At 40.9% G+C, this 18527-nt stretch overlaps 1 protein-coding gene across 2 annotated transcripts in view; it reads left to right on the top strand.

The window, feature by feature from the left end:
- Positions 1 to 17458, top strand: part of LOC145343027 (solute carrier family 71 member 1-like) — an 88965-nt gene extending 71507 nt beyond the window's left edge. For both annotated transcript variants that reach the window (XM_080188769.1, XM_080188770.1), the window contains exons 9-12: positions 2297 to 2409; positions 3000 to 3097; positions 15138 to 15283; positions 16219 to 17458. In XM_080188769.1, coding sequence (XP_080044895.1) covers positions 2297 to 2409; positions 3000 to 3097; positions 15138 to 15283; positions 16219 to 16428 — 567 coding nt within the window. In that variant the 3' untranslated portion in view covers positions 16429 to 17458. The remainder of the gene's footprint in view (positions 1 to 2296; positions 2410 to 2999; positions 3098 to 15137; positions 15284 to 16218) is intronic.
- The last annotated feature ends 1069 nt before the right edge of the window (positions 17459 to 18527 follow it).

Here is an 18527-nt window from a genome sequence, read left to right on the forward strand (position 1 = left end):
TCAGATACAGGGCTGTTAGCTGTATCGTTTTACAATTTTCTGCTGGCGCACTCAAGATTTTGCACTGTCTTTCCTGCCACACTCTGATTATCATTACCCTTATTGCTACCTTGGCCTTTTGATTTGTCCTTTCCCTTTTGTTTATCATGTCTTCCCAAACTTAATCCCTCAGACAACCCCTTCACTATTCAGTTTAAAGCGCTTTCTTCTGCCTTAGTTACATGACTCACCAGAACACTTCCTGATGGTTCAGCTCCCACTTTGCAAGTACAGGTGCCAGTGCCCCATTAATCGAAACTCATTTCACCCAAATCAGCTGTGAGCCATGCATTCAACTCTTCTACCTTATTTACTGTATGGCAAACTGCTCATGGCTTGGGTATTAATCCAGAAATTACCATCTTTGAAGGTCTTACTTTTTAATTTAGCCCCTAGCTGCTTGTACCCCTTTTGTAGAACCTATTTCGTAGCCCTGTTTCTGTTGTTGACACTTGCATAGACCACTATAACTGGATCCTTCCCCTCCCATTGCAAGTTCCCCTCTAACCCCAAGCAGACACTCTGACCCTGGCACCAGGCACACAACAGTCTTCTGGACTGTCTCTCTCAAGTGCAGAAGATTGTGCCCCATCCCCTGACTCTAGTGTGTTCTACCACCATTACATTTCTACTTGCTCCCCACTCTGCATCTCCAGTTTAAATGGCTTCCTGTATCACAGTGCCGAGGTCAGGTTGCTCATACACCTGATGTGACAGTATCTTGGTTGATAGAAAAAAATAGTTAATGAAGTAGCAATTCCTTAGTATCAAGTTTGTACTGTGAAATTTACGGATTGAAAAAATTACTGGAAGAGGTAAAGTCTTATGGTTTAAAGATACCATTTTAAAGGATAAAATGTGTTGCTTAGTGAGCAAGGAGCCATGATTACAGCACACAAAGGATATGCAAAGGGACTGTGCAATGCATTTCCACCATTTGCATATCAGGAATGTAATGGCCCACTCTCCATTTGCCCAGTTAAATGCAGCTCCAACAACGTTCAACCTGATATCATCAGGCAAAGCAGCCTGCTTGTACCTCACCCATGATGTGGAGATGCATCCACCATCCATCATAAACATTCACTCCATTGATCATCAGAAAATAGTGGCAGCAATTATTTTGTTACAATTATTGACAGAAGTTTCGATGTAAGGTGATTTTTAATATTGCTTGCATTAGGCCAAGATTATGCCCTCTAGTTTTATTCCACTGTAATTGCAGTAAACAAAAGCTACTTAAAATATTAACATTGATAGAACCCAGCATTCAGAATGCTGAAAAAAGCTGGTGGTTGTCAGTAATTCAGGATGTGATGCATTTTTTTCCAGTTATAATACAAGTTGTTCAAGCTCCGTTTTCTCACTCACGTTGATTTTAATGAATTTGCATATATATCCAATCTTATCTTTTTCATGAGTCTTGATCAGATGAATGTACTTGTTGTAAATAACCCCCACCCCACAGCCACCCCTTTCCAATAGATCTACCCTGTCACAATTGCATTTCAGATTAAAATTTTCTTGGTTTGTGGTTATGATTAATTTATTTGTTGAAAAGGGAAATTTATTTTGCTGAATTCATGGAGGGAGTTCAACTCTATCCTGCCCAAGTGAATGTTTTACATTAAGTGTTAGCAGACGAAGGGACTTTAGGAGTATCACAATGTTCCTTATCTCTTTCCCTACACCTTCAGTTTCTAGTTGGGCTAGCTAGATGGTAGCCATGAGTGAGAGCCATGGCATGTGTTTTATTGTTCCCCTGTTTAGTCTGTGGATCCTCGGGTCAATTGTACTGAGAAAACTCACTGAATTGAAAACTGCTAATTCTGGGACCTTCTGATTTGTGGTTCAGTGCCATTTCAGTGGCTTTTTATTCATTGAACCTTCAGAATTAATCATTTGGAACCTTTTCAAAAAGTATTTTTTGCAAATCAGTTATTACTCAAGTATACTGGGCAGAATTGAGCTTCTGTTCAAGAAGTTATGGAACAGGACCTCCATGGAAACTTGTAACCAACACAAGTATTTTATGCATCAGCGCTCGGAACAACAGATTTTTAATAAAGCCAATGTTTGCTTGTTAGAATATTAAAAGTTGGCCATTAGTGAAATCAGATACTGTATTAAGGTATTTTTCTACAGGAATAGATTATTTCACCTACAACTCTTCTTTTTTCACATCTAAAAATGCAAACATTCTTTAAAAGAATTAAGCATGTCATTGACTTTTTTCCCCAAATTTCTATTTTCACAGACTGTATTTCTTAGTATCCTAATGAGGTCCATAGGTAATAAGAACACCGTTCTCCTAGGTCTTGGATTTCAGATGTCGCAGTTAGCTTGGTATGGCTTTGGATCCCAGCCCTGGTAAGCAGGCATGCTTCATTAGGATGCTGGCATGTACGTTGCAAATGCAGTTACGCAAATCCAGTGATAACAGAAACCGGTTATGTGGGATTTTGAATGCTTCAACATTGCTTGGTGCAGGTGGGGTGTGTGTGTGTCTACGTGTGCTTGTGGTGGCGCAGAGGGTATGTGTGTGTCTGGGGGCAGGGGTTATGTGTCAGGAGGAAATTGTGGGCATGTGTGGGCCTGTCTGTTGGGGGTCTGCTCATGTCTGCATGGTGAGGGGTTGTGTATATGTGTGCCTGGCCAGAGGGTGGGGCACAGTGCATGAATGGCAGGAGGGGGCTGGGTGCATATGTATATGTCTGGCAGGAGCGGGGGCTGTGTGCGTGCAAATCTGTCAGGGAAGGGGTGTTGCACAAATGTCTATGAGGGGAGCAAAGATTACATATCTTGCTGTGTAAACGTGTTGATGACCAAATCTGCATTGTTTCCTGGTCAAAAGATGCAAATTATAAATTTGAAACTGGCAATGGTATTAGTAGCTTCTTCAGTGGGATATATATTAAATATTCTGCCACTTCCTCTCTAATTGCCACTTGCTTTCTTAGGATGATGTGGGCAGCAGGAGCTGTAGCAGCAATGTCCAGTATTACGTTTCCAGCAGTGAGTGCTCTGGTTTCGAGAAATGCAGATCCTGATCAACAGGGTGAGTGATTTTGCATCAGTGTTGATTGCAGCAAGCAGATTTCATTCTTAGTTAATCAATTTGTAATTGATCTGAGGAATGACTATCAGTGAGTGTTAGCCATTGCAAAATTGTTCAAAGACGAATTCTGCATTCTGGAATACTATGTTAATGCATGTAATAATGGATTACATTTGGGTCATAAGATTTAGTTGATCAATTGCTAGTGTTGGCACTTTTAGCCAGATTTGCTGTCTGTGCCTCTTATTAATTCAGTGTTACGCCTTTGAATATATAAAAGCAGCAAAAGAGCCAGAGGGGAAGTAATCTTTTTAGTGTTATAATCTGAGAGGGTGATGGAAGTTGGTTCAGTTTCAAATGGAATTTGATATGTACATTAACAGGAAAAATCAGCAGAGCTATGGTGAAAGAACAGCTGAGTGGGATAGCTCTTTTAAAGAAATGAATGGCCCTCTCCAATGCCACATGATTCTGTGTTGAGGACTGCAAATAAAATGATCTGTGCCGATTTATTGATTCATTTAGGTGTTCTAGAATTGTGAATTGCTTCATGATGGTAGTTTATTTTCCATACGTACAACAGTAAGAATGTTATTATGGGATAAATTTTCTTGACCTCTCACCATGGGAATCAATCGAGGCAGCAAGGAAAACGTGATGGATCATTGAAAGGGCAGGAATTTCTGTTCTCACTGCAGGCAAGACCAGAAAATTCCATCCTATGTTTTGAGCCAATTGGTGTTCAATACAAAGGCATCTTTGACTTCTGACTTCTAAGTTAGAAGGTTGAGCTCAAGCTCTACTTGGTTATAAATTATCATAGAGTCATAGAACCCTACAGTGCAGAAAGAGGCCCATCAGCCCATCGAGTCTGCACTGAACACAATCCCACCCAGGCCCTACCCCCATATCCCTACATATTTTACTCACTAATCCCTCTAACCTATGCATCCCAGGACATTAAGAGGCAATTTTCTGGCATGGCCAATCAACTTAACCGCGCATCTTTGGACTTAGGTTAGCATTATTGCTGTACCAATTGTAAGTTCCGTTGTTGGAATTGCCAATGTTTTAATGAGATTAAAGTAAGACCCTGACTATCTGTTTAGGTAATAAATATCACAAAGCGCTATCTGAAGAGGTGCAAAGTAGTTCTCCTGATGGCCTGACAAAAGTTTATTCAATGAACATCACATTTTTAAAAAATATTTTTGTCTCATTGCCTGACAACAATCCTGGACCTGTGTCCTCTGTTTGAACAGAGGGGAGTACGATAGGATGAGAGAGGAATTGGCAAATGTAGATTGGGGGTGCAGATTGGTCGGTAGGACTGCTGAGGAACAGTGGAGGATATTTAAGGAGATCTTTTTCGGTGCTCAGCAGAAATTTATTCCAATGGTAAAGAAGGATCGTAGAAGGAGGGATAATCAGCCATTGTTATCGAAGGAAATATAGGAGAGTATTGAATTAAAAGCTGATGCGTTCAGAGCGGCTAAAAGTAGTGGGCGAATAGAAGATTGGGAGCGGTTTAAAAATCAACAAAGATTGACTAAGAAGATGATAAAGAAGGAGGGATAGACTATGAAGCTAAACTAGCACTAAATATAAAAAAAGGATAGTAAGAGTTTTTATAAAGAGGAGGAGGCTGGCTAGAGTGAATGTTGGACCCTTAGAGGATGAGAGGGGGGATTTAGTGGTGGGGGATGAGGAAATGGCTGAGGCCTTAAATAAGTTTTTTGCTTTGGTCTTCACGGAGGAGGACGCGAATAGTTTGCCAGGTATTAAAGATAGAAGGATGGTAGGAGTTGAGGGCCTGAATGCGATTACTGTCACTAGAGAGGTAGTGCTTGATCGACTAGCGGGACTGATGGTGGACAAGTCCCCAGGACCGGATGGAATGCATCCCAGGGTTCTGAAGGAAATGGTGGAGGTGATAGTGGATGCCTTAGTGATTATTTACCAAACTTCGCTGGATTCCGGGGAAGTGCCGGAAGATTGGAAAACGGCTAATGTTACGCCGCTGTTTAAAAAAGATAGCAGGCAAAAGGCAGGGAATTATAGGCCGGTTAGTTTAACGTCTGTTGTGGGAAAAATGCTTGAATCCGTCATCAAAGAAGAAATAGCGAGGCACCTGGAGAAGAATTGTTTGACAGAGCAGACGCAGCACGGATTCATTAAAGGGAAGTCGTGTCTGACAAATTTATTGGAATTCTATGAGGATGTGACTAGTGCGGTAGACAGAGGGGAACTGGTGGATGTGGTGTTTCTCGATTTTCAGAAGGCGTTTGATAAGATGCTGCACAAAAGGTTGCTTCAGAAGGTTAGGGGGCATGGAGTTGGGGGTAAGGTGTTAGCGTGGATAGAGAATTGGTTGTCTAATAGGAGGCAGAGAGTTGGTATCAATGGGTGCTATTCTGATTGGCGGTTGGTGACTCGTGGAGTGCCGCAGGGATCGGTGCTGGGGACTGAACTATTTACCATTTATATAGATGATCTGGAGGAGGGGGCTGAGTGTAGGGTGACAAAATTTGCTGATGACACAAAGATAAGTGGAAAAACAAATTGTGCGGAGGGTGTGGAAAGTCTGCAGAGGGATCTAGATAGGCTAAGCGAGTGGGCGAGGACCTGGCAGATGGAGTACAATGTTAGCAAGTGTGAGGTTATCCACTTTGGCAGGAATAATAGTAGGACGGATTACTATTTAAAGGGCAAAAAGCTGCAGCATGCTACGGTGCAGAGGGACCTGGGGGTCCTTGTGCATGAGTCGCAAAAACCCAGTCTGCAGGTGCAGCGGGTGATCAGGAAGACGAATGGGATGCTGGCCTTTATAGCGAGGGGGTTAGAATATAAAAGCAGGGAGGTCTTGCTGCAACTGTACAGGGCACTGGTGAGGCCGCAGCTGGAGTACTGTGTGCAGTTTTGATCACCGCACTTGCGCAAGGATATTTTGGCCTTGGAAGGAGTGCAGAGGATGTTCACTAGGCTGATACCGGAGATGAGTGGGTTGGAATATGAAGACAGACTAAATAGACTGGGTCTGTACTCGTTGGAGTTTAGAAGGATGAGGGGGGATGTAATAGAGACGTATAAGATAATGAAGGAGATGGATAGGGTAGAGGTAGAGAGATTAGAGGGGCTAGATGGATAGAGGATTGGCTGTCAAATAGGAGGCAGAGAGTGGGGGTCAATGGGTGCTATTCGGATTGGTGGTTGGTGACTAGTGGAGTGCCCCAGGGGTCGGTGCTGGGGCCTCAGCTATTCACCATTTATATAGATGATCTGGAGGAGGGAACCGAGTGTATGGTGTCGAAATTTGTTGATGACACCAAGATTGATGGAATGGCAAATTGTGCGGAGGGTGTGGAGAGTCTGCAGAAGGATCTAGATAGGCTGGGCGAATGGACCAGGAACTGGCAAATGGAATTTAATGTTGGCAAATGTGAGGTTGTCCACTTTGGTAGGAAGAATGGTAGGAAGGACTATTACGTGGCGAAAAACTGCAACGTGCGACGGTGCACAGGGACCTCGGGGTCCTTGTGCATGAGTCGCAAAAACCCAGCCTGCAGGTGCAGCAGGTGGTCAGGAAGGCGAATGGGATGCTGGCCTTCATAGCGAGGGGGATTGAATATAAAAGTAGGGAGGTCTTGCTGCAGCTGTATAGGGCACTGGTGAGGCCGCAGCTGGAGTACTGTGTGCAGTTTTGGTCGCCGCACTTACGCAAGGATATTTTGGCCTTGGAGGGAGTGCAGAGGAGGTTTACTAGGCTGATTCCGGAGTTGAGGGGGTTGAACGATGAGGAGAGGCTGAATAAACTAGGCTTGTACTCGTTAGAGTTTAGAAGAATGAGGGGAGATCTCATTGAGACGTATAAGATGATGAATGGGATGGATAGGATAGAGGTGGAGAGGCTCTTCCCGCTCAGAAAGGACAGTAGGACTAGAGGGCACAGCCTCAGGATAAAAGGGGGGCGGTTTAGAACGGAGTTGAAGAGGAACTTCTTCACTCAAAGGGTGGTGAATCTCTGGAATTCTCTGCCTGTTGAAGTGTTGCGTAGATGCATTTTTTTCCTTTTAATCCCTTGATATTTTTCTTATGATTGTATTGCATAATTCAGTGGATTTAGTACCACACCAGTTGTGTGCAAATTAAGATGGTTACCTAATTCCAGGAATCGACTGATCCCGAGAGATTTCAGTAACCTCCAATAAGAACTAACCGTATTTGTAAAATATTAGAGATTATGTTAAAGAATGAGAGCTATTTGCACCCATTGACGGTCTTTACGGTAGTAAATGGCAAAATCTCTGTTGTCTTCAGACAGGGTTCATGTTTCCTGGCTAATTACTAGGGCTGTTGGTGTCCAAGTCTTCCATCAACTGTCCATACCGAGTTGCACAGTGATTTTTTTTTTTGCACTTATACTTGCACTCTCCTTGCATCATCACAAACACTGAAGAAAAAACATGGACGTATGATTGTAATCAGCATCTTAAAAATAACTATGTGCCCAAGTAAATGCATGTGCCATGTGCTTGTGAATATTAACACAGTTTTCAAGAACTTGGTTATCCATGGTAGCATATTGCTTGTAGAGACTGAAATACAATATCTCGGATGATATTCCAATGCAATACTGAATGAATGCTACATTGTTGATGGTGAAGGCTTGCAGATAAGATGTTAAACACAGAACTAGCCTGCCCTTTCAGGTGAAACACAAACATTTCTTGTGTCCTCTTTTTCAAATTTTCTGTATGGCTTTATAATTAGCCTGGTTTATTTTCAAGGTACAGTGAATGCATTTTAATCTATGCTTTAGAGTGCACCTTCAAAACTTGCCATGTATTTCGTTAAAATTCACACTGACAAAATGGGAAATACTGAGTTCATGTGGAAAGGTGTAAGATTGCTTCATGGGTGACGGTGTGAAGGAAAAAGTATGTTGACATCTGCAAGTTATGAGTTCTTATTATTCTTCGACTTTGCAACTGTCAACTTCTCAATCTCAAAATTAGATTTTATTTTTTAAATTTTATTTTTTCTCCTTAGTTTGGTATCTGCCAACATATTTATTTTGTGATTCCTGAGTGAGAAGACTGAGCAATCCTATATTGAATAAGTTGAGTTACCTTAAAAAAAACCCAGATGTTTTGATTATTCTCAGCATTTAATAGAAAAGATATCTGGGTGGCTTTGACTGTCACTAGCAACAATTATAAGGGTTACACTCAACCCTTTTACCTTGGTCTAAATAGTTATGTGCTACTGAGTAACAAATATATACTGAATAAGAATGATTTGATCATATTCTTAAAAATATTCTTAAAAATGTAATAGTTTTTGCCACACTTTTGCTATTGGCACCCTGTGATTATTCTAACAAAATGACTGTAGACAAAGGACTGTTGCCTATGGGCGAGTTGGTTTTGGTTTTGCTTATTGCTGGTCCAAACTTTTGTTTTTGTCTCCTGTCATTAAAAATTATTTTAATTGCTTGGGCTCCACCCTGGTAACTGAAGAAACCTTTTCAATCACTACATACCAGAGTTCTCAACCCCTCAAAAATTAGATGCAAAAACAGGTTAAGACAGAATTTTATTTAAAATGTCCTTTTGCATTTTGAGACATCCTGTGAGTATACAATTTAGGTAATGAATCATTTTCAGAGTTAATTATTTTGTCATCTTAGTCTGAAGATGCAAGTTGAGTTTTTGAATGCTTTCTCACATGGTCCATGGTTCTGCCTTGTGCCATGTCCCCAGAGTAGATGTTCTGGCTTCCTTTAAATCCCACTAAGAATTTGCTGGTTCAACAAGTGATGAACTGCACTTCAAATTGTATAATTGCAAAATGATACGGCACATACCTGAAATCCTGTAGTGTTCACTGGACCATACTCCACACTCTATAAACTGACAACTGCTAGCCAGTCAACATTCTCTCCTCATGTAGGATAAAGTTGTTGTTTCTCCTGATTCTTGCAATCGTTCTGATGAGTGCAAGATGAAAAGCTTTGTCAAAATGTCTTTTTCCAGCAATAAATTTCTGTATTACCGAATGACTTACTTGTAAACTATAACTGCTTTCTCAGCCATACAAATAATTAATAAAACAAAGAAGTAGGCCATCGAACCTATATTTCATTCAGCTATTGAATTAATCTCATTCCCTGATCTCATTACCATTGTCCTGCAATTTTTCCAGTTCTTTTGAATATTACTATTGAATCAGCCTCCACCACCCTTTCATTTGAAACATTTGAGATCACAATTCACTATGTTCAAAAAAAGTCATAAAAACATAGAAAATAGAAGCAGAAGTAGGCCATTCGGACCTTTGAGCCTGCTCTGCTATTTACTTTGATCATGACTGATCATGTTGGATATTTTTGTCCTGCCCCTCCCCCGCCCCCCCAATATTTTTTGATCTCTTTAGGCCCAAGAGCTATATCTAATTTCATCTTGAAATCACACTGTTTTGGCCTCAGCTGCTTTCTGTGGTAGCGAATTCCACAGATTCATCATTCTCTGGGTGAAAAAATTTATCCTCACTTCAGTCCTAAAAGCTTTATCCCTTATCCTCAAACAATGACGCCTGGTTCTGGACTCCCCACCATTGAGAATGTTCTTTCTGAATCTACCCTGCACAATCCTGTTAGAACTTTATGGTTCTTCTGCCAGTCATCTTAAACCTTTGTCATCTGGTGATTGACCTTCCTAACAAACAGTTTGAAAAAAAGAGAAACTATCAAAATAATTGATGATTTTGATCTTCTACCAACTTCACCTTTGCTTCCCTACGTAGCTGATGATGCATCACATCCAGGGAAATGACTGAGGGCTATCAACCTGTTAAGTAACTCTTTTTCTATCCTACGCAATATTGTTACTATCTCTTTCTTAAAAGCTACATTGGAAGCATCCTCTTTTCTAGTAAAGGCAGGTGCGAATTACTCATTAACAGCCATGGCCTCTGCCTCCTGAAGAAGACCTCCCTTCTGATCTCAAATTGGAACCAACCTTCTTTGATTACCCTTTTGCATTTAAAAGCAAAAGCTTTTGAATTCCCTTTTATATTAACATAAACCATTGTTCCCATAGACTCGTGTTTTCCCCAAGCATTCCCCTTTTTAGATCATCATTGTACTTTTCATTTTCAATTCTGTCCTTGACAGAAACCTACATTTCTGTCATTTCAATCTCTATCATCATGAAATGGGGATCAGTCGTGCTCATTTTCTGAGTGCCACAGTAGGTCTTTTGAGAGCTAATATGGCAGTTGCGGCATGCACACAATTTTAATGCATGTTCCCTGCAAATGATATCAAACTAACCCACAGTTCCTTGTTATTTTGTCCTCTTCCTTTCTTGAATAATTGGTTACCTTTACTGTTGTCTTATCTGTGAGGAACCATTCTAGAATCCATAAGATTCACAAAGATCAAAGCTAAATCCAGCCATTACTTCTATAGCCACTTATTTTAAAACCCTAGGTTGTAAGCATTCTGATCTAAGAAAGTTGTTGACTTTTAATCCCATCAATTTCTCAGTGCAGTTCTATTTCTAGTTCTACTTTAAGTTCCTTATTTTCATTAGAACTTCCACTGCTTCCAGAATTTCCTGACGACCGATACGAAGTATTTGTTTAATATAAATCTCTGCCATTTTCTTACTCCCTACAATAATTTCTCTTTTGTCTGTCAGACTCTCATTTGCATACCTACATAACTTTTATAAACTGTTTTATGTCTCCTGTTCATTTACCCTCATCCTATTTTCCTTATCAACTTTTTGGTCATTTTTACTAAATTTTAAAATCATCCCAATTCTCAGGCTTGCTTTTTTGGCAATATTGCCGAAGTTTATCCTTTAATCGCATACTTTTTATGTGCCATAGGTTAGACCTATTCTCCATTAAGTTTTTATTTCTGATGAAAATGAATAATTATGAATTATCTGTTTACATTTTCACAGTTTATCTCAGCCAACTTGCTCCTCGTGTTTTTTTTAGTAAAATTTAAGACCCTAGTTTCAAACTCAATTAAATCACTCAAATTCAATATAAATTGTTCATTTAGATTACTCTTCCCTAGAGGCTTGTTTACTTCAAGATTATTGAGATCCTTGAAGATTACTTCAAGATCCTGTCTCAGTTTACAATTCCATGTCTGACATGGCCTGTTGCCTGCTTGGTCCCTTGACATACTGATCCATAGAACATAGAACATTACAGCGCAGTACAGGCCCTTCAGCCCTCGATGTTGCGCTGACCAGTGGAACCGATCTAATGACCCTCTAACCTAAACTATTCCAATGTTATCCATATGCCTATCCACTGGCCATTTGAACGCCCTTAAAGTTGGCGAGTCCACAACTGCTGCAGGCGGGGCATTCCACGACCTTACTACCCTCTGAGTAAAGAACCTACCTCTGACATCCGTCCTATAATTATCAATCCTTAATTTAAAGCTATGTCCCCTTGTGTTAGCCATCACCATCCGAGGTAAAAGGCTCTCACTGTCCACCCTGTCCAATCCTTTGATCATCTTGTATGCCTCAATCAGGTCACCTCATAACCACCTTCTCTCCAATGAAAATAACCTCAAGTCCCTCAGCCTTTCCTCATAAGACCGTCCCACCATACCAGGCAACATCCTGGTAAACCTCCTCTGCACCCTTTCCAATGCCTCCACATCTTTCTTATAATGCGACGACCAGAACTGTACGCAATACTCCAAGTGTGGCCGCACCAGAGTTTTGTACAGTTGTAACATGACCTCACGGCTCCGAAATTCAATCCCTCTACCAATAAAAGCTAACAGACCGTATGCCTTCTTAACAACCTTATCAACCTGGGTGCCAACTTTCAGGGAGCTATGCACACGTACCCCGAGATCTCTCTGCTCGTCCACACTACTAAGAGTGTTTCCATTAGCCCTATATTCTGTACTCCTGTTATTCTTACCAAAGTGAATCACCTCACACTTTTCCGTATTAAACTCCATCTGCCACTTCTCAGCCCAGCTCTGCAGCTTATCTTTGTCCCTCTGCAAACTGTAACATCCATCCTCACTGTCTACAACTCCTCCAACTTTGGTGTCATCAGCAAATTTACTAATCCATCCTTCTACACCTTCATCTAGGTCATTTATAAAAATGACAAACAGCAGTGGCCCCAAAACAGATTCTTGAGGTACGCCACTTGTAATTGAACTCCAGGTTGAACATATCCCATCAACCACCACTCTCTGTCTTCTGTCAGCTAGCCAATTCCTGATCCAAACTGCTAAATCACCCTCAATCCCATGCATCTGCATTTTCTGCAGTAGCCTACCGTGGGGAACCTTATCAAACGCTTAGCTAAAATCCATATACACCACGTCAACTGCCTTACCCTTATCCACCTCTTTGGTCACCTTTTCAAAAAACTCTAAGGTTTGTGAGGCACAACCTACCCTTCACAAAACCGTGTTGACTAGCCCTAATCAATTTATTTCCCTCTAAATGATTATAAATCCTATCCCTTATAATTCTTTCCCAAACTTTGCCCACAACAGAAGTAAGGCTCACTGGTCTATAATTCCCAGGATGGTCTCTACTCCCCTTCTTGAACAAGGGGACAACTTTTGCTATCCTCCAGTCTTCCGGCACTATACCTGAAGCCAATGACAACATGAAGATCAAAGCTAAAGGCTCTGCAATCTCCTCCCTAGCCTCCCAGAGAATCCTAGGGGAAATCCCATCCGGCCCAGGGGACTTATCTGTTTTCACACTCTTAAGAATTGCCAACACCACCTCCTTATGTACCTCAATCCCGTCTGGTCTACTACCTGGTATCGCAGTATTCTCCTTGACTACACTGACTTTTCCTGCATGAATACTGACAAAAAATACTCATTCAGTGCCTGTCCTATCTCTTCAGGCTCCACACGCAACTTCCCACTGCTGTCTCTGACTGGCCCTAATCTTGCCCTAATGAATCTTTTATTCTTGACATACCTGTAGAAAGCTTTAGGATTTTCCTTGATCCTATCAGCCGAAGTCTTCTCATGTCCTCTGCTAGCTCTTCTTAACTCTCTCTTTAGCTCCTTCCTGGCTAATTTATAATTCTCCAGTGCCCTAACTGAGCCTCTACATAAGCCTCCTTCTTCCTCTTCACCAGAGATTCAACTCCCTTAGTACACCATCCTTCACATGAATTTCTCCCCCACACTATTTCTGTAAATTTGGTTTGCCCAGTCAATGCTAGGGTTAAAGTTCTTCATGATTACTGCATCACTGGTTTCTTGTTACACCCATCTCCAGTTTGCTGCAATTATATCTGCCCAACACTTCAACTTTTTTAAAAATTCATTCTTGGATTGTGATAATAGCTGGCATGGCCAGTATTTATTGTCTGCCCATGCTTGAGATTGAGAAGCTGATGAAGATGTCGCTGAAGGTGCCATCGCAAGTTACTGCCAGTCATCTCCTATATGGTATATGCTGCTGCCATTGCATGCTATTGGCTGAGGTAATGAATATCCAAGAATAATGGAAGGGTGCTGATCAATTGGGCAATTTTGTCCTGGGTGGTGTTGAGCTCCTTGAGTGTTGTTGGAGCTGTACTCATCCAGGCAAATAGAGTATTCCATCACACTCCCGACCACTTATTATTCTCTGAAACTGTCTGTAGCTGCTTGATGAGCATCTCCTGGAACATGCACGCTAGGAAATTTGTAGTCTTCCATATGCCCTACAGTGCCTCTGACCTTTCCTCAAGCATAGAAATCTTGAATTTATGTTTGAGCAGCTGGAGCCAATTCCTATACGCACAGTCTCCTGGAGTTCCCATGTGACATTGGAATTTCAGCCATCCCACCCTTTTCTTTTAAAAACAAAAATATCCTTAACGACGACTGATTATTTGTGTATTTACTGTTCCCCCTTGGCTTAAATTAGCATATCCCCCCCCCATTGTATCAAATACCTGTTGCCACTGTTTGTAAGCTGTGCTGAGTAGATGCCACACAGCTGTATGCAGCAGACCACCGCCCCCCACCGCAACTAATTACTATGCCTTTTGCAGACATTTTGTTGCAAGTGCTAGCATTTGTTGCCCATCTCTTATTGCTGTTGAACTGAATGGTTTGCTTGGCCATTCTAGAGGGTATTTAAGAGTCAAACTCTTGACTTGGGTCCAGGGTCACATATAGCCAGACCAGGAAAGGACATTCACATCAATGAACCAGGTGGGTTTTTACAACAATTTGTAATGTTTCGTGGCCAACATTAGACTTTTAATTCCAGATTTTTATTGAATTCAAATTTCACCACCTGCCATGATGAGATTCGAACATGAGTTCCCAGATCATTACTCTGGGCCATTGATTACTAGTTCAATGACAATACCACTGTGTTACCATCTTGCTTAACTCTCCCTTATGTATCATTTTCTCTAGTAAAATAAATGCTGTTTTTCATCATCTCCCCTCTCTTACCTTTCTGAGGAGCATGTTCCTAAATGGCTTGATGCAATAATTATGTCAGAAGCAATGCATTACTGGAAATGCAAAACTTCCTCAAATTCAAATCAATCTAAAATATGCCTGTGGCATATTTGATGGTACTGAAAAATTGAGGTAGCCAGTGTAATGCCAAAATTAAACTTGGACTTAATTGTTGCTGTAGCCACCAAAAGGTCTATGGATGAATAATGCAAGGACCTAAGAACGTGAGCAGGACTCAGCCACATGGCCTCTTAAGCCAGCTGCATCTGATCTTGGCCTTAATTCCACTTTTTCACCTGTTTCCCTGTAACCCTTGACCCTCATTTTAGTTCAACAATTGATCTCAGCCTTGACTATGTTCAGTGACTGAGCCTCCACCATTCTGGGGTAGAGCATTGCAAAGATAATTGCAAGGATTTTAAAGGATGGGAACTTTTAAGGCAAGATTTTCTTTTTTTTAAAAGGAAAAATTGTTGTCACATCAGTAATTTGCCATTAAAGCTTCTTTTTCTTTTGAAATAATTGCAATTAATATTTTGATTTTTTTTTTAGGTGTTGTGCAAGGAATGATCACAGGAATCAGAGGGTTGTGCAATGGCCTTGGACCTGCTCTATATGGTTTTATTTTCTACATGTTTCATGTGGAGCTGGATGCAATCCCTGACAAGAAGGTCAATGTACAAAATTCCAAAATGGAGGTAAGTTTTGACAATGCAAGAATGAGAATGTTAAATCCAAATTCCTCCCTGGCCCCAGCCCACCCTGTCTTTGTAACCTCTTTGTACCTCACCTTTAAACTTTGTCCCACCACTGTCTGTATAGCGCGCAGTTATCTAGAGTCTATTGTTGGAATTCTTTGCGAAAACCTCCCCTCCTTTAGGATCCCCTTAAAACTTAAAAGCTGTATAGGGCATTGGTGAGGCCGCAGCTGGAGTACTGTGTGCAGTTTTGGGCGCCGCACCTGCGCAAGGATATTTTGGCCCTGGAGGGAGTGCAGAGGAGGTTTACTAGGCTGATACCGGAGTTGAGGGGATTGAGCTATGAGGAGAGGCTGAATAAACTAGGCTTGTACTCGTTAGAGTTTAGAAGAATGAGGGGAGATCTCATTGAGACGTATAAGATGATGAATGGGATGGATAGGATAGAGGTGGAGAGACTCTTCCCGCTCAAAAAAGACAGTAGGACTAGGGGGCACAGCCTCAAGATAAAGGGGAGGCGGTTTAGAACGGAGTTGAGGAGGAACTTCTTCACTCAAAGGGTGGTGAATCTCTGGAATTCTCTGCCCGTTGAAGTGGTGGAGGCTGCCTCGCTAAATATTTTTAAGAAGCAGGTTGATGGGTTCTTGATAAGAGAGGGGATTAAGGGTTATGGGGAGAGGGCGGGAAAGTGGAACTGAGCCACAACAGATCAGCCATGATCTTATTGAATGGCGGGGCAGGCTCGAAGGGCTAGATGGCCTACTCCTGCTCCTATTTCTTATGTTCTTATGTTCTTATTGACTAAATTTTAATCCCCCTTCCCAATATTTGAGGTGAACATTTTGTTTGAACATTTTTCCTGTGCTATAAAGGCAATACATGAATGCAAGTTGTCAGCAATTGCTGATTCTTCTATTCATTTCTTGTTCATTTAGGATTCCATTATCCCTGGACCACCTTTCTTGTTTGGAGCCATTACAGTCCTGGTAGCTTTTTTGGTCGCCTTATTTATTCCTGAACATGGCATCTCTGGTAAAGCCAGTACTGCAAGGAAGCATAGCAGCAGTCTTGGTATCAATCCCACTACTCCACCCATTAGCAGTGACGAGGACAATGAGCCACTGCTGCAGGACAGCAGTGTGTGAGGATATTAGCTTTGAAGAAAAATTGCAGATTGAAACAAAGAATGATGTGTTGACTCCACTGGATCTACGGCACATTGAAAGACCAGATGGCCTACGAAGAGTGGAAACCATTTTGAAGAAAGATTACTTTGAGATCTGTGGAAGTGGATGTAACTAGTAGCTTCATTTTTAGTGCAAGCTACTTGAATCCAATATTCAGCACTGCCAGTTCAAGTACTATCCAAAGTGTCATCCCGATGCAAGAAATTCCACTTGATGCTGGTGATCAGCATTCAGAATTTTGGAGAAGGAATACATTCAGAGCCATATCTCAGGGTTGTAACTTGTACACCAATTGAAAGGGGGAAGGAACATCATTTTGTGAATGTTGATTCGATCAATTTACTACCCCTGTATAAAAAAACTCTTCATCGATTGGACTTAAGTTGTGTTCCCATTGGCTGCAGTAATTTGTACTTCCCCTAAAATGAAAGATCATCAAATCCACTAAGTCTGAATACTTTTTGCTGTTTGTTTCCCTGAAATTCCACAAATGCCATGGGTGGAGTCGGATTTGGGGAGGTAAAGGAAAGGGACCCAATCGACTTGCATAGAAATGTGTACATAGATTTTGAGGATGGCTATGCAAACCAGAGAGTCAAAGTACTTCACTTTGCAAAGTATTAAGGAAGGCAATCTGTGAAACTACCGCCCTAACTTCCCTCAGCCTTCTTAAAATTTGAACAGAGTACATTGTGGAAATATTAAATTCACTACCTTGGCTACTGTTTGTAGATGAATAAAACAAGTTATTCAATAACTAAAGTTGTAATAAGTAAGTTGTAGATTCTTGTGTCAACATCCCAGGCAATTGAACTACTAAGTAAAAGAAACGCTTGTGTTTTTTTCATTTGTAATACTTGTTAAGCAAGCAAATTTCAAGTGTCCGCTGTGTATCTCTTTTCATTTTGTGAGAAGGCTTTGGTTGAAGTATCTGTTAAAAGATGATTATTTTTCTTATAACTTGCAGGTAAGGCTAAAACCTGACCTGTGAAAATAACTGCAGTTTTCTAAAGAACAATATGTACGGATTATCTAATACTATTTTTGACATGAATTTTATATTTAATGTTTCAGGCAAATATTGTGGGGAATTTAGAGAAACCTTTTTGTACTGGAGAGAAAAACTGCTTTTTGTTTTAGTCAAAATGGTTTCACTAAAACTGCAGAAAGTTGTCCAGTTCGGCAGATTAACCACATCCCTGTTCTTTCCTTGCACTTGGCCTCAGCTGCTAACCGTGCATAGCCTCAAACACATAATCTGCTACCTCAGCTTTAGCCTATATGCAAGCAGCTTTGTAGGCCTGCTACCGTTAATTCTGATCACTTTGCTATTGTGTGCGTTAGAGCATAAGCTAACTGGATTGAGTTCGCTTTTGAACCAGTGGGATGCTGTTTATGTGCGGTTCTTTTGGCACTTAAGAAAATCTCTTTCTTGATATTATGAACCGCCTGTTTTGCCAGAAATTCATTGTTTGGAAGAAGCACATTCCCATTAAACACCTTTGACCCAGTGTACTTGGGTAAGATGGCTGATTAAACAGTTCCATTGAATATAATTTCGTAATCCCAGAAAGAGCCTAATTTAGTAGAAATGAATATTAGATATGATTATGAAAATGTATAACTTGTGCACTTCATTCAGATGTTTTTTGCAAACTTTGGAAAATGATTTCCCCATGATTTGAATGTTTATAAATGATCTGATATAATTGGTGAAAATCTAATTCTCTAACCAGTCCCCCGCCCCCGCCAATAAAAATGCCAAATCAACTTTTCAAAATCATCTGCATTTAATTCTCAGATGAAACCATTACAAATGTGGACGTGCCCTCATCTATAATTTTATTATTTCCTTGATACTGGAGTTATCTTGCCATCAGATACAAAGTACTGAAAAGCACTGAACAAGGTCATTTTGAGGGTAAGTTATGCCTTAAAATAAGATGACCGTTTACTTAGTAATAGTTTTCTGTTAGACTCTAACTCCTGTATCAGGTTGGGAATAATATGAAGTTTTTTACTTGGATAAGTGATGGAGAGAAAAATGGCAAAAACAA

Source organism: Carcharhinus amblyrhynchos, chromosome 5, assembly GCF_965287045.1.
Source record: "Carcharhinus amblyrhynchos chromosome 5, sCarAmb.v2.hapA, whole genome shotgun sequence".
NCBI classification, from domain to species: domain Eukaryota; kingdom Metazoa; phylum Chordata; class Chondrichthyes; order Carcharhiniformes; family Carcharhinidae; genus Carcharhinus; species Carcharhinus amblyrhynchos.